A 12974-nucleotide genomic window follows, 5' to 3' on the forward strand; every position below is an offset into this window, starting at 1 on the left:
CCACCATTCCCGGCAGCACAGCCGAACTGTTGAAATGAAAGATATGTCATCCCTATTGTGGAGCATGGGTGTGAGCTACAGTAGCACAGGCAGGTCGGTCAAAGTTAACGGCAGTTCATGTTTTCATATTTACACCGATCAGCCACAACATTATGACCACTGACAGGAGAAGTAAACAACATTGACCATCTTGTGACGATTCAGTGTTCTGCTTGGAAACATTTGGACCTGGCATTCTAGACCAGACCAGGCCACCCCCAGCCCATAGCAATGACACTCCTTGATGGCAGCAGCCATCCCCAGCAGGATGCAGCCGGACACAGACATACACACACACACAAACGGTTTCAGCTCAAAAAAATTCCAACTCCAAAAACTCATCACTGGATCCTGAACTGATCAAGTATCCGTGGGATGATCCACAGAGGCCCCTCCCCTCAACCCATAGGACCCAAAGCCCCCCACTAGCAACATCCTGTTGCCAGACACCACAGGACACCCTCAGAAGGCCCATTCTCTGATGAGTCACAACTGCTTTGGAGGCACAAGGGAGACCTATGCAATATTAGGAAGGTGGTCATAATGTTATGCCTGATAGGTATATATCGGAGGACAATCTGCATTCATCAGCCTGGGAGCTGGCCCGCACACTTGGACTCTCCAACAAGGTGATGTTCGAAAACAAAAGGCCAAGCTTTTAGTGGCAGTCTCCTGACCTCGAAATCATTGAGCCAGCTTGAGGAGGTATCAGATTTCCAGTTCATATAAGATGACCCAAGAATTTTGCATCCTGGAAGCCAAGAAAAGAAGTGAAATAAAAGGGCACCTTTCACAACTGTCACTAAAGACCGCGAGCTGTCACGTTTGCTAAAGCTGCAACAAAAACGAAGAACGGTCGTCATTTCATCTCGGCCTACCTTCAATTATTCATCACCTGTCACCGCCCGGCCTGTAGAGGGTCGCCTCGGGGGCTGGAGCCAACAAGCAAGAGGCGGGACATGCCCCGGACGCGGAAAGAAAGACGAACAACCATTCACGCCGACGACGAACTTAACGTGCATGTCTTTGGACTGTGACGGGCACCGGGGAGAAAGAACATGCAAACAACTGAAGATTTTGAAATTAATATTTTACTTAATGGGCACCGTTTTCATGAGAAAAATTCGAAAATGTGCCAGAAAGCAGAAATGTTCCTTCATCCGTGGTTTTCCTTCTGCTTGTTTTCTGCTGTGTAACTTAAATAGTGTAAAGTGCACAGCAAATTTGACATTAATTTGCGTCATCTGCAGCGAAAAAGGTTAAGAAACATTCTAAAGTAAGGCAGATTTCCTCTTCAGCGGCAGGTGCTTCCAGGACCACCAGCTCATTTCCTCCACAATGCTCATATCTGCTGATACATTGCTGTGACATTCCCTGGATCAGCGGGGCAGGAACATTTCCACGGTTGCCTGGAAACAACGTAGCAGCAGGCAATAACATTTTCTAAACTAAGGACTGAAAAGCCCTAGAAATGCCTTTTCCTGTTCCTGAGGAAGGAAGTATTTTGTTCCTGCAGCGAAGAGCAGCAGTCCAGTGCAGCAGTACCACAAAACGTCCGTTGTAATCTAAATTTGCAAAAAGGGTAAATTTTCTTCTTAAGTGATGCGGTGTAGAAACACAAAGCACCATGAAACAGACACACAGGAGGGATTTTTTTTTTATTTGATTCATTATTTAAAAAAGACACAGCATTGTTTTGGTCTCGTTCCTTCATTTTCAGCAGCCACTTGCACGAGCATGTCTTTGGACAGCGGGAGGAAGCCGGAGAACCCGGAGAGAACCCACGCACACACAGGAGAGGGGAGAACATGCAAACTCCACACAGAAAGGCAACCCCTGTCAAACCATTCAGCTCTTAAATAAACCAAGAATAATCAGATGTAGTAGAAAACAAAATCAGTCAAACTGTCCCCTGAGATGGATAAAAAAAGAACACACTGGAAAGACAAGGCTTCCTGTTGCATAAAACAAATTGTCACATTCATCTTCTTCTTACAAGAAGAGCAATTATAATCCATTAAGTCTCTACTGAACACGTGTCATGTAACACTAGTGTTGGCGGAAAAAAGTAAGAGGGCCCTTGGATTTAGTAATCTCCAGCGAGCATGTGGAGTGCATCATTCCTCCTTACAGTAGCGCTTCAGCGGAGCCGTACTATGTACAGTACGTTAGGATATTTACTTTGGACCGGCTCCCTTGTGGTTGTTCCACAATATCCGTTACTCCACTCACTGAGATCTGGCCTCTGACTGAGCGTGATGTTTAAAGGGCTCTAATGACTCACTCTTGGCGTCTGTTGTTTTACTCCTGAGCTCAGCACTGTTTGTGTAGTGTAAAATTAAAAAAATACTATCAAACTGCGTTAACAATGTCTGAGTTCTGTTATATTTTCTATGACGGCCAAGAAAAACACTAGCGATCCTGATGAGTTGGACCTAACAAACTCTACAACCATTTGATCAGCATTTCACCGTGTCCGTTACTTAGGATGCAAATTACTTTGGTAAAATACCTGTAAGATAAAAAATTTTTTTTAAAAAAGGGCTGTGTTTACCAAGAAAAGTGCAAATGGACGTCCCGCACTTGTGATCTTCCCAACATTTTAAGTGGAGTTCACACGACTTCTCATGCCCTAACTACAAGCTCGCAAGTCCCATCTGAAGGCAGTATTGTCGGTGGCAAGTTAATAAACGTTAGCATTCTGACAAGATAAAGTGACATGTCTCCCTTTGTAAACATTTACTCCCTAAACATTTGCATTTCCAGCAGACTTCAGCACAAAGCACTGCTCTGTGTGTTAGGACACAATCGAAGAGACCGAGTGTGACAGTCGAACAAGATTCTTCACTTGGGATGAAGTACCTGAGGTCACTTTTAGCTGCCGCACCAGCCTTGCAGAGCTCATTGTGAGGTTGTCTGGAGGCATGGAGTGAACAGCATGAGGGAAAAAAAGGCACGTGGGAGGAGGTTCTGTTGTGCTCACCAAATATAGTTCATGTACAGTTGTTAAATAACGACAACTAAGTTGCATTGAGTTCAAGGTAGGGGAAACACAGAAAACAAAGGCAAAGAGGGAATCACAGTTCACAGGTCCCTTCTGTCGAGGGGTGCACAATCGCCGTCAGAGACGTTGAAAGTGCGTCCACCTCATTGTCTGTCCCTAGCATCCATCAGCTCTGAGTGACGTTCAGGAACCCTGATCTCCTCAGAGCCTTGTCCACGTTGGGGATCAGTTTTTCACTGAAGTCCCACAGTCGTTTGTCCACATGAAGCTGATCAACCGTTAATGAGCCCTGGAGAGCAACGCGGACGTGAATGATCCGGCAAACTTGCGGTGAAACCCTGTACCGCTGTCCGTAATCCTTGAGCATTTCATGCACAGAAGTCTGCTCCACCATCCTGTGGAGCACAGAGACACAGGTGAGTTAAGCGTTTTGATTTTACAGTGCAACATGCCACAGTTTGTTGAGACTCTGTGTTTCTAGGGTGTAAAGGTAAAAGGAAAAAGCCGAATAATGGACTGAATTAAATCATTTTAAAAACAGAACCCAGTGTATGCAGTGTTTGCTATACTATAGTATACACACCGATCAGGCGTAACATCATGACCACCTTCCTAATATTGCGTAAGTCTACCTTGTGTCTCCAAAACTGGCAACAGGATGTTGTTAGTGGGGGCCTATGGGTTGAGGGGAGGGGCCTCTGTGGATCATCCCACAGAGGCCACTCCCCTTGATCTTGATCAGTTTGGGATCTAGTGAATTTGGAGGCCAGGTCAACACCTTGTGCTATTTGTGTGTGTGCCTGTGTCAGGCTGCATCCTGCTGGGGATGGCTGCTGGTGGGTGATACATTACATGTCTAAGTAACATCCACATGAATGAATGGCCAGGTCCAAAAGTTTCCCAGCAGAAAATATTGAATTGACACAAGATGGTCAATGTTATTTACCTCTACTGTCAATGGTCATAATGTTATGCCTCATCGGTCTATACAACTGACTATAGCTCCAATAGATATATACTGTATGTATCTGGCGAGTCTCTAGTATGTTCCCTCACTTCAATTTAATGATGTTTATCCAAATTTGTCTCACTATGCCAGTACAAGTCTCAGATAGTATTTTGCCAAAAGCAAGAGCAACCTAGGGCCTTTAACCTAAAGTTGGTTTGTGTAATTGTGCCTTTAATTCATTTCCAAAATTATAACCAAATGGCATCATAGCAGCCTGAGCCCCCAGCCACAAACTGATCTTAGCCAACAAAGAATCAAGGCTTCACCACAACATGGCGTTTATATATCGTAGGTCTTTTTTTGTACAATTATTAGCCATGTTAGAAGATGCCACTGTCCGATGGATTCACTTTTGGATTTTGCAACCAACTACGACAAAGCACTGTCCATTTACAATGGTCATTGTGTTTCTACTGTTCCCGGCTATGCAGTCTACAGGATGTGGTGATGGATAGCATGTTGCCGGTCTGACCTGTTGCTAGCTAGCACGCTATTAGTAGAGCTGGACTGTAGAGTAAAATCTTTCACTAGTAATTTGTGCACTTGGAGACTCTGTAAGGTAAAAATGGACGCCTTGGTAGGATTATTCGGAGACTTGAGTGGGGTTATTGCACTAGCTTGATGCTAATGATGGGACAACTAAAGGGACTGAAGATGGATGACATGACAATAGTCCACAGCACCGAAAACTGTGAAGGGCACAATCCTTCTGTGCATGTTATTCTGTTGTGTGAAGTCATACAATTACGATTCAGCGTACCTTGGCTTAACTATCATCTTGTACGGGTGGTATATATTTCTGTTGGGTTCCTCCCTGTAGATGTGCTCCAGACTATTAATTCCGGGCACCTTGTTCCACTGAGGTAGATGAAACTTCCCACTTGGCTCAAAGTGTTTCTTGGGGAAGATGTGGTTCTCAATCTGGAACACCCCCACCTTCAGAACGTGGACAGAACATGGAGGACAGAAAGAGATTATAAATATCCTGAATTTTCAATATTGATGTCAAATGTATTTGCGTTTCCGAAATACCGAGAGTACCGTACAGTTGGGTGCTGCTGCTCGAGCATGTTCATCAGAGACATCAGGTTGTCGTGTTGGTACGGCATTATAATCTCATCTATGTCGTTCAACAGGACGTAGCGCGAGCGCTCCATGGATCTGTAAATGCACTCGTTCAGCGTGGTCAACTGGCCAAAGTAGTGGATGTCCCCTCCGTACTGTGAGAATAGCCAGCCACGAGATGGGGTCAGATGCTTGTCGATGGGCCAAGGAACGATTTCCACAAAGCCCTCCTGGCTGTAATCCTTCAACAGGCGGTCGAGCTCTGGGCCGCAGCTCGTGTTATAGACGACCACTCTGTTCACCCCCAGCAACCTGGAGAAAAGGGACATAAAGGTTTTTCATACAGCTCTCATGGCATTTGTTTTCATGCGTCTAGGATGTGCATTTTAAATCTAAGAGGTCTAACTCCATGTCAATGAAATGGAATGTAAAATGATTGCTTTTGGTGCTTGCGGCACATGTTAAGTTGATGTGGTGATCTTCTCAGCGAACTGTAACAGGAGTCCACAGTAATGCTAGCAGCTAGCTGACTGCACTCTGACACCGGTTCCATTAGCAATGCGCTGCTGTTAGCATGCTACACGCTGGTGCATGGTCACGCAACTGGAGTCGACAAGTCCTGTTGTGTTTTTAAACCGTTTATTTTGGATATACCATGACCTGGATGACTGAGAACCTTCACAGACATATTTGAGTTGGCAATGAAATGGACGTGTTCGCCAACATTTAGTACAAATCAGCCAGAAGGGGACTAAAACGTGTGTACTCTGTTTCAGGAAGAGTAGCCGAGTAGCCATCCACTATGTCTACACGTCTACTGTGAGAAAACTGTGAATGGATGATGTCATGGGTGGTTCCTGAAATGACACAAATGTTTAAAGTGTGCTCGTGTGTAGCAAGCGTACAACCTTGTTTGACTAACATTTTTGAAAGCAACAGGAAGCTGATTTTAATCAGACAGTTTGGTTTGTGTCATTGTTGCTGTGCTCACCTGTACATCTCCAGAGACTCTGCAAACTGAAGCACATTGTTGTAGTCCCCAAACAGGTTGGAGATGCAGACTGTGATGTCAAACTGCAACTTTTTCTCATTCTTGTTTCTTATGGGAAGCCAGGTGTGGGTGTTTGTCACATCGTTCTTTGGTTGAGTGAGAAGAGTGACATATGAAGCGTCGCAGTTTTTAGGAATCCGACACAGGACGTCCGTCGTGGCGAAGGGAAAACCAAAGTTGTCCGCGTGCTGTAAAATTTTCGACGGAGTGGTTTCCGTACTAAAGTGGCCCGCGCAGCAGAAGAGGCAGTGAAGTTCTTGGATGGAGTCCCTCTTAAATATCCCAATGATGCGTACGTGAAAATCCTGCACTCTCTGGTCCATGAAGGCTGACACCAGTAGGTGCTTCGTATTTTTGAGTGGCTTGATGGTCTGCTCAGAGACTACAAAGGGGCAAGTGACTGAAGGCCCATGCGGCCGTGGGACAGGCCTGTACGTCCTGGGTAACCTCTCGATGAAGAAGATTATCAGGAATATAGTGACAAAGATGAGGAAGAGGAGGATCTTCCCTCTGACGTCCTTTGACTTATCCATTCAGCTGCAGAGTCGTACCTGAGACAAAATTTTTAATCACATAGAAATTACGCATTAGCTAAAGCACAAACATGAGTTATTTGTAGTTTAGTGAAACTTTAAATCACTAATGAATCCTGCATTGAACAGTCCAACAGGCCCCTGTTTTATTTAAATATTTGTGTATTTTGTAAGTTAGATCACATGAACAATAAAATGAATTAAAAAACAAACAGCGCTGCAAAAAACATAAAAGCCTGATGTTTTGTTTTTGTTGTCAGGCGTCGATTCAGCTGTTTTGGTGTGTGGGAGTTTTCAGCGAAGTAGTTTTAAGGAAGTCAGCCTTGAGGTCAGAAAGTCAGAAAACACTAGCATATTTATAGATCTGATGGAAAAGATAGAACATTATTTGCAGCGGATTTGGAGTTACACAACCTGCAGCAATCTGCATCTTCCACTTTTTGAAACCACATGATTTTAGATGGATTTAACTAAACACACTATGGACTGAATCAGGATCCTGTGTCCTTACAGGTCACATTTAACTATTATCATTTAACTTAAATACAAATTTGTTGGAAAATGTACTGGAATTAATCTAGTTTGTTCTCCAATAGATGTCTAGTGAGATGTCTGTATGTAAATATATCAACTTATTGCTCCTGAGTGCTCCTTGGGGTTTGGGTTTAGATTCACACTGCACAAATGAAGAAGTTTTGGAAATTCTCTGTGAGTTGAGGCGCACAGGGGTTTAATTGAAGACATGCAACAAAACCAAGTTCACCCCTGCGTTAAAACCCTGTAATTGTACTTGTACAGCAGACAACACAACTTTAAAGTCACATCCGGTTATTTTTACAATCGACCCAACCAGGGGAGTTGCGGCGGTCACAAGTTCCTCTTCCATAAACGTTCTTCTATTTTGAAGTGACTCCTTTCCTGCTCTTGTCAAACATTTATTTACTTCTGCTCTAACGACGTTGCACTTTGGCACACATTTCTGGGAATTGCTTGGCTGCGTTTATAACTTGAAAGTTTCAGTGAAAATGCTTTAAACTTTAGGCAGTGAATCCATAACAAATTGGGCTGACGTTACATTCTCACACTCGTGCTTTGAGCTAACCGCTATTTCTGACATATTAACATAGTCACAGAGACATGAGGCTGATCTTAAAGGGGAACTACTGTTTTTTACAACCTGGACCTTATTTCTACCATAAAATACGATTGTGTACTCACCCACATAACTTTGGTGTCATTTGCACTCATTCAGGAAATAATTAGATCATCATATCCATATAGTGGGAGTAAATGGGGCACCGAGACGCAGGCTCTAAATAACTCATTATATACACACACGTATATATACGTTTGTTTTATATATATACATATATATATATATATATACATATATATATATATATATATATATTTATATTGGACATCTCACTACACATCTATTGGAGAACAAACTAGATTGTGGTCTGTAGGTCAATCTACAGACCCCAGATGATGATAACAGGTAACTCCGGACTTAGCGGGGAATAGCACTAGCGTACGGTAACAAAACATTGGCGAAATGAACGAGTTTCGCGGCAGATAATGCGTTATTTAGATGCTGCGTCTTGGTGCCCCACTCACTCCTGCTATATGGATCTAATTATCTCCTGAACAAGTACAAATGACACAAAAGTTATATGGGTGAGAGAACGATCGTATTTTATGCCAGAAATAAGGTCCATGTTGTAAAAAACTATAATTCCCCTTTAAACTAACTTCTTAACATGCAAATATTTGCAATTGAGTGTAGTCTTTGCTCTCTGACTTAATGCCAAATTTGTGGATCTATGCCAAACTATGTGCCGAAGCCTGATTTGTGATAACTACAGGCCGTCTCAACGGCAACCACAAGAATTTCCTCTCTCAGTGGCCGGACAAGTGCAGAAATTTCCACGGCGTTCCTGCCTCCTACACGTGATCTACTCGGATGCCTACAGTAAATTTTTTTAAAGGGAAAGCCAGCTCCAACGCATACCGAGAAACTAAATAAAGCTGAGTAGCATTTTAGTGGTGTAAGTACAGGATGATGCAGACACACCAGCGCGGTAAGTGTAAATGCTTACACCAGCGTAGCCACATTGCACACACACATTCCAGGCCTTGTGTAGATCCCTTGTGGCAGTATAAGGGAAGGGAAAGCCGCCCGATCTTCAACAGTGCATCATAGTCCGCACCAAAAATGCGTGCCTATTCTTCCAGTAGCTTCCATAGTTCAAGTTTTGAAGTTTTGCCACTGGCCGCCATCGATGCCTGCACCGTATTTCAATGCAAACAGGCTACATTTAAAACTGAAATGATCAGCCTGAGCTTTTAGTCTAGGCAGGTTGCACCATATAACACTGGTATGCTGAGCAGGTTTCCTGCAAGCTACAGCAAATACTGTTAAAGAAATGACCTTTACTGCAGCGCATTCTCATGAAAAACTGGTTTGACTCTTTAGTAGATTTAGTGGACATTGTGGTACAGTATTTACAGGGTGTGTTTCTGCTAACACATGGAGAGGCAGGACTGGGTTGTCCACAGAAAAAAAAAAAGGTTTGATCCCCGGCACGTGGACCACATGACACGGAGCCGGCGTAAATGTGCAAAGGCAGATGTGTCGTTGTGGCCACAAAGTGTAGCGATAGGTAGATAAGTGCGACATAAATTCAAGGCCATTCACACGCGGACCGCTCTCAGGTTCTTCTGCTGCGGTCCGGTCGCAAGTCTGTTCTTGTAACATTCTTTAAAATTCCTCAGCTCTCTCCGGAATTCTGTTTTGAGGCGCATGTGTTCAGAAGAGTGACAAAAAAAATGTGTTGCAGCTTCTCTCAATTCAAATTCAAATTTCAATTCAAATTTATTAGAGGATAACCCCTTGAGATGTATCATCTCGTCTTCCAGGGGGTCCTAAACATTGATACAATCAAACAGTACAATACAGTCACATAAGCACAACACAAGACATACACTTAAGGTGCTCACATTGGCTCCAAATTCCCTTCCGCCCAACCCACCATGCCCCAACCCCGTCGTAAGGGCAGAATAGAAGTTACAAAGAAAAGTTAAATTAATAACAGCAACATCGGGTCTGAAACAAGGACATTAGTGAGGACTTGAACAGATGGAAGGAAGCAACAGATCTAATGGATAGCGGTAAATTATTCCAGTCTCGGTAAGTTATTCCAGTCTCACTCCTAGTGTGAAAGTATTGTGAAAGAAAGACGTTAGTGCCGTATGCCTCCTTAACACTGACACACAGCAAGTCCAACCTCCTATCACCTCTGGTGTTGCAAGTGCTGCTTGGAGTTTGTTCTTCTCATTTCCAACATGATTAAAATCTCTATTTATTACGACGCATGCGCTAAGGTGTCAAGGCTGCAAGTCTGCAGCCGTGGGGTGACTACATCTCAAGCTCTGTCACTGAAGACGTGGAAGAAAAAAGTCCCAGCTATGGCAGCTGTAAATGTCGCGAGGCAACATGTACAAGCCTGACTGCTAACAGTTCAAACAATCAGCGGTAACTACTTATTATCTGAGCTGCCGGAGGTACAATGTTAAAAAGCAGCTCACCGCCCACAGCGACCACCAGTGTTCATCTTGAGAGGCAAGTTAAACTTGTTACGACACTGTTCGAAGTCCAGTCAGTCAAAAGAAATGTTTAAAAGGCCCTTCGCAGCACTTTATCTTAACATACAGCAGCAACTATGTAAATAAAACCCTAAAATATCAGCAGCTCAAATACAGGCCCCGCACCAGTCTCATTAAACAAACTACCGCTACAAGCAGTTGTTTTAAACATCTTAAAACATTCTGTCTGCAGTAGCTCCACGGTTTTAAACAGTCGACTTAAACTACCACAGGAAGCTTTTTTTTTTAACTCAAATCAGTTAACCCTTTGCCTGCGAAGGGTCTTCCGGAGGTCATGGCACAGTCAAACGAAACAATCAAACGAAACTGTCACAAAGTCAACTCCACTTGTGTTTTTTTGTTTTTTGAAACTTCTTAACACTCACTGAAACGCTTCGTCCGCCGCACCTGAAATCCAACAAACATTTCAGGGCTTTCCAGCTTTCCCCTCACGGGGTGGCGACGGTAAACGTATTCAGCTCCGGTTTCTCAAAGACCCGGACACTGTTCACACACACGTCTGGTATTTGGGAGTGCTCGCAAGGACGGACAGAGCTGGAGATAACATAAATAAATATGAACCACGGCCCCTGAGGCCAGCGTATGTAGATTTGGAAAGCACATGTTTCGTTTTGCATGGTGAGCAGTTGTATCCGCCACCAGTGTAGGTAAACCCTGTCACTGCCATGCTTTGTATGCTTGTGTGATGGGAAATTTCTGCTGCACAGGAAATAGCAAACGTTATATTAAAATTTGCTTATAGACTTAACGTATAAGTACTGTATTTTAACAATATTAAATGGATTTGAATGGGTTACAAATATAAAAGTAGGTACTTTAATATTAAGAGTGCATTTGAAAGTAATTGCAGACTATAATATTATACATAGATGATAGTTTAGGGTTTTAGAATTACTTTACACGTGGTATAAAGTAATTACTGAGTGTACATAGATTCGATGTAATAAATACATATATAAATCTCTCTTAATAAAACAATTACACGTCGTAATGTAGAAGGTCTGAGTCAGACCTCCAAATCTAAGCTGAGACCAGAATAGAAATAGTCTCCAGTGTCAGACTTGTTATGTCATGTGCTATATTTAACATTAATATGGAGAGTAGTACACGGAACACAAACGAACTCACCCAATGCCGAGAAGTCAGTGCGCTCATCCAGCTGTGGGACCAGCGTTTCCGGGGTCTCTCCGCCCCCTCTGTCCTCTCATTTACTTAGTCTCAACTCAATGACTTTACTTTCGAGACTTGCCACGACTGGGCGTTCCCAACCTCCCCGGAACTGGCGGAGCAGCCTCGAAAAAGAAATTACGCGCACCCATATATAAACCACCAACGGTTTAATATTTAAAATAAAAAAAACTTGTTCTTAAACAAAGATTAAGAACGATCTGGTGAAAATAACGCAACGAGGAAATAACGGGTTGGAGCTGTAATGCGTCAGGGATGCTGCTGCAGATCATTTCTGCCAACCGGTTGGTCCTTTCTCAGCGCTTATCTCTCTAGCCCCTGCTCTCCTCCCTCCGCGACGCCCGAGACGTCTTATCCATTTCACAACACGTGTAAATTCTCCCTTTTCCTCCCCTTCCTGTAATGTTAGATCCACTGTGATTTTCCAGCTTAACTGCGCTGAAATCTCCTTTATTCGATTTCAGTATACTTTTAAATTTGCTTTTATTCGGTTGCATCATTCGCTTTATTCTTACGATCATTATTTATCTTTTATAAGCTACTCTTTTTGCTCTCGTTATTTTTTATCCTGCCTTTTCTGTAACCTGTTGTAAACTGCAATTTCCCCATTGCGGGACTAATAAAGGTTTTTCTTATTCTTATTCTTATGATGTTTTGTGCATACTGTTGCATGCTGTTTTTGTAATGTGATCTCCAGTGGAGGTGTGTGTGTGTGGTGGTGGTGGGGAAGTTCAAAGTTTAAACATTGCTGTAAATGAGTTGCAGACAACGGGCTATTTTTCTGCTTCCAAAAGCAGAAGTGTAAAATTACTGACACTGTTTATAAGCATGGAAAAAATAAAAAAAATAAATCAGGCGCCTTTTATATATGCCACGACAGCCTCTTCAAACGGGCTGCAAGATCTGCAAAAGGCGATGATTTGAATGTTAATGGGAACGAAAATAAGTGTCACGTTGTGCTTCTCGGCTGGATGTAAAATAAACACATGCAAAGCGGAAGATTGCAGGCAGCGATCGTGTGCGTGAGAAAGAGTTATAGGTCTTTAAGGGCTGTTCATATAGGATCTCACCCGACCAGTCACACAAGTCCTATTGCCGCTGCCACTACAGTATATACTGTCGGCTCTGTACATTTGCAGTCACGCTCTTCTAAGAACCATCAATACCAACAATGGTGATGGTTAGATCTCTTTGCACGCCATCCTTACTGGAATACGATATAAAAGGTGGGAAGGGCCTCACAGGTTTGTGGGATTTCTTTAAGTGGCCCCTATGGAAATTAAATGGTCTACGTATGCAAAGTACACCAGCGTGATGATCAGAGCCCCCAAACTGGTTTTGCGTCTCCATTCTTTCACACACGCCTCTGACACAAGTAACGCCAGATGCTGTCGGAAAACGCCGCGTGCGTTTTAG

At 43.3% G+C, this 12974-nt stretch overlaps 1 protein-coding gene across 1 annotated transcript; it reads right to left on the reverse strand.

The window, feature by feature from the left end:
• Positions 1-1678: 1678 nt before the first annotated feature.
• On the reverse strand, positions 1679-11909 carry LOC311505063 (uncharacterized protein). The gene is made up of 5 exons (XM_084568465.1): positions 11499-11909; positions 6109-6719; positions 5099-5429; positions 4813-4988; positions 1679-3438 (listed from the first exon to the last, which is right to left on the reverse strand). The coding sequence occupies exons 2-5, from the start codon at positions 6699-6701 to the stop codon at positions 3210-3212; spliced, it is 1329 nt and encodes a 442-aa protein (XP_084424591.1). The 5' UTR covers positions 6702-6719; positions 11499-11909; the 3' UTR covers positions 1679-3209.
• Between the last annotated feature and the right edge of the window lie 1065 nt (positions 11910-12974).

Source organism: Chelon labrosus (assembly GCF_963514085.1).
Source record: "Chelon labrosus genome assembly, chromosome: 20".
Taxonomy (NCBI): Eukaryota; Metazoa; Chordata; class Actinopteri; order Mugiliformes; family Mugilidae; genus Chelon; species Chelon labrosus.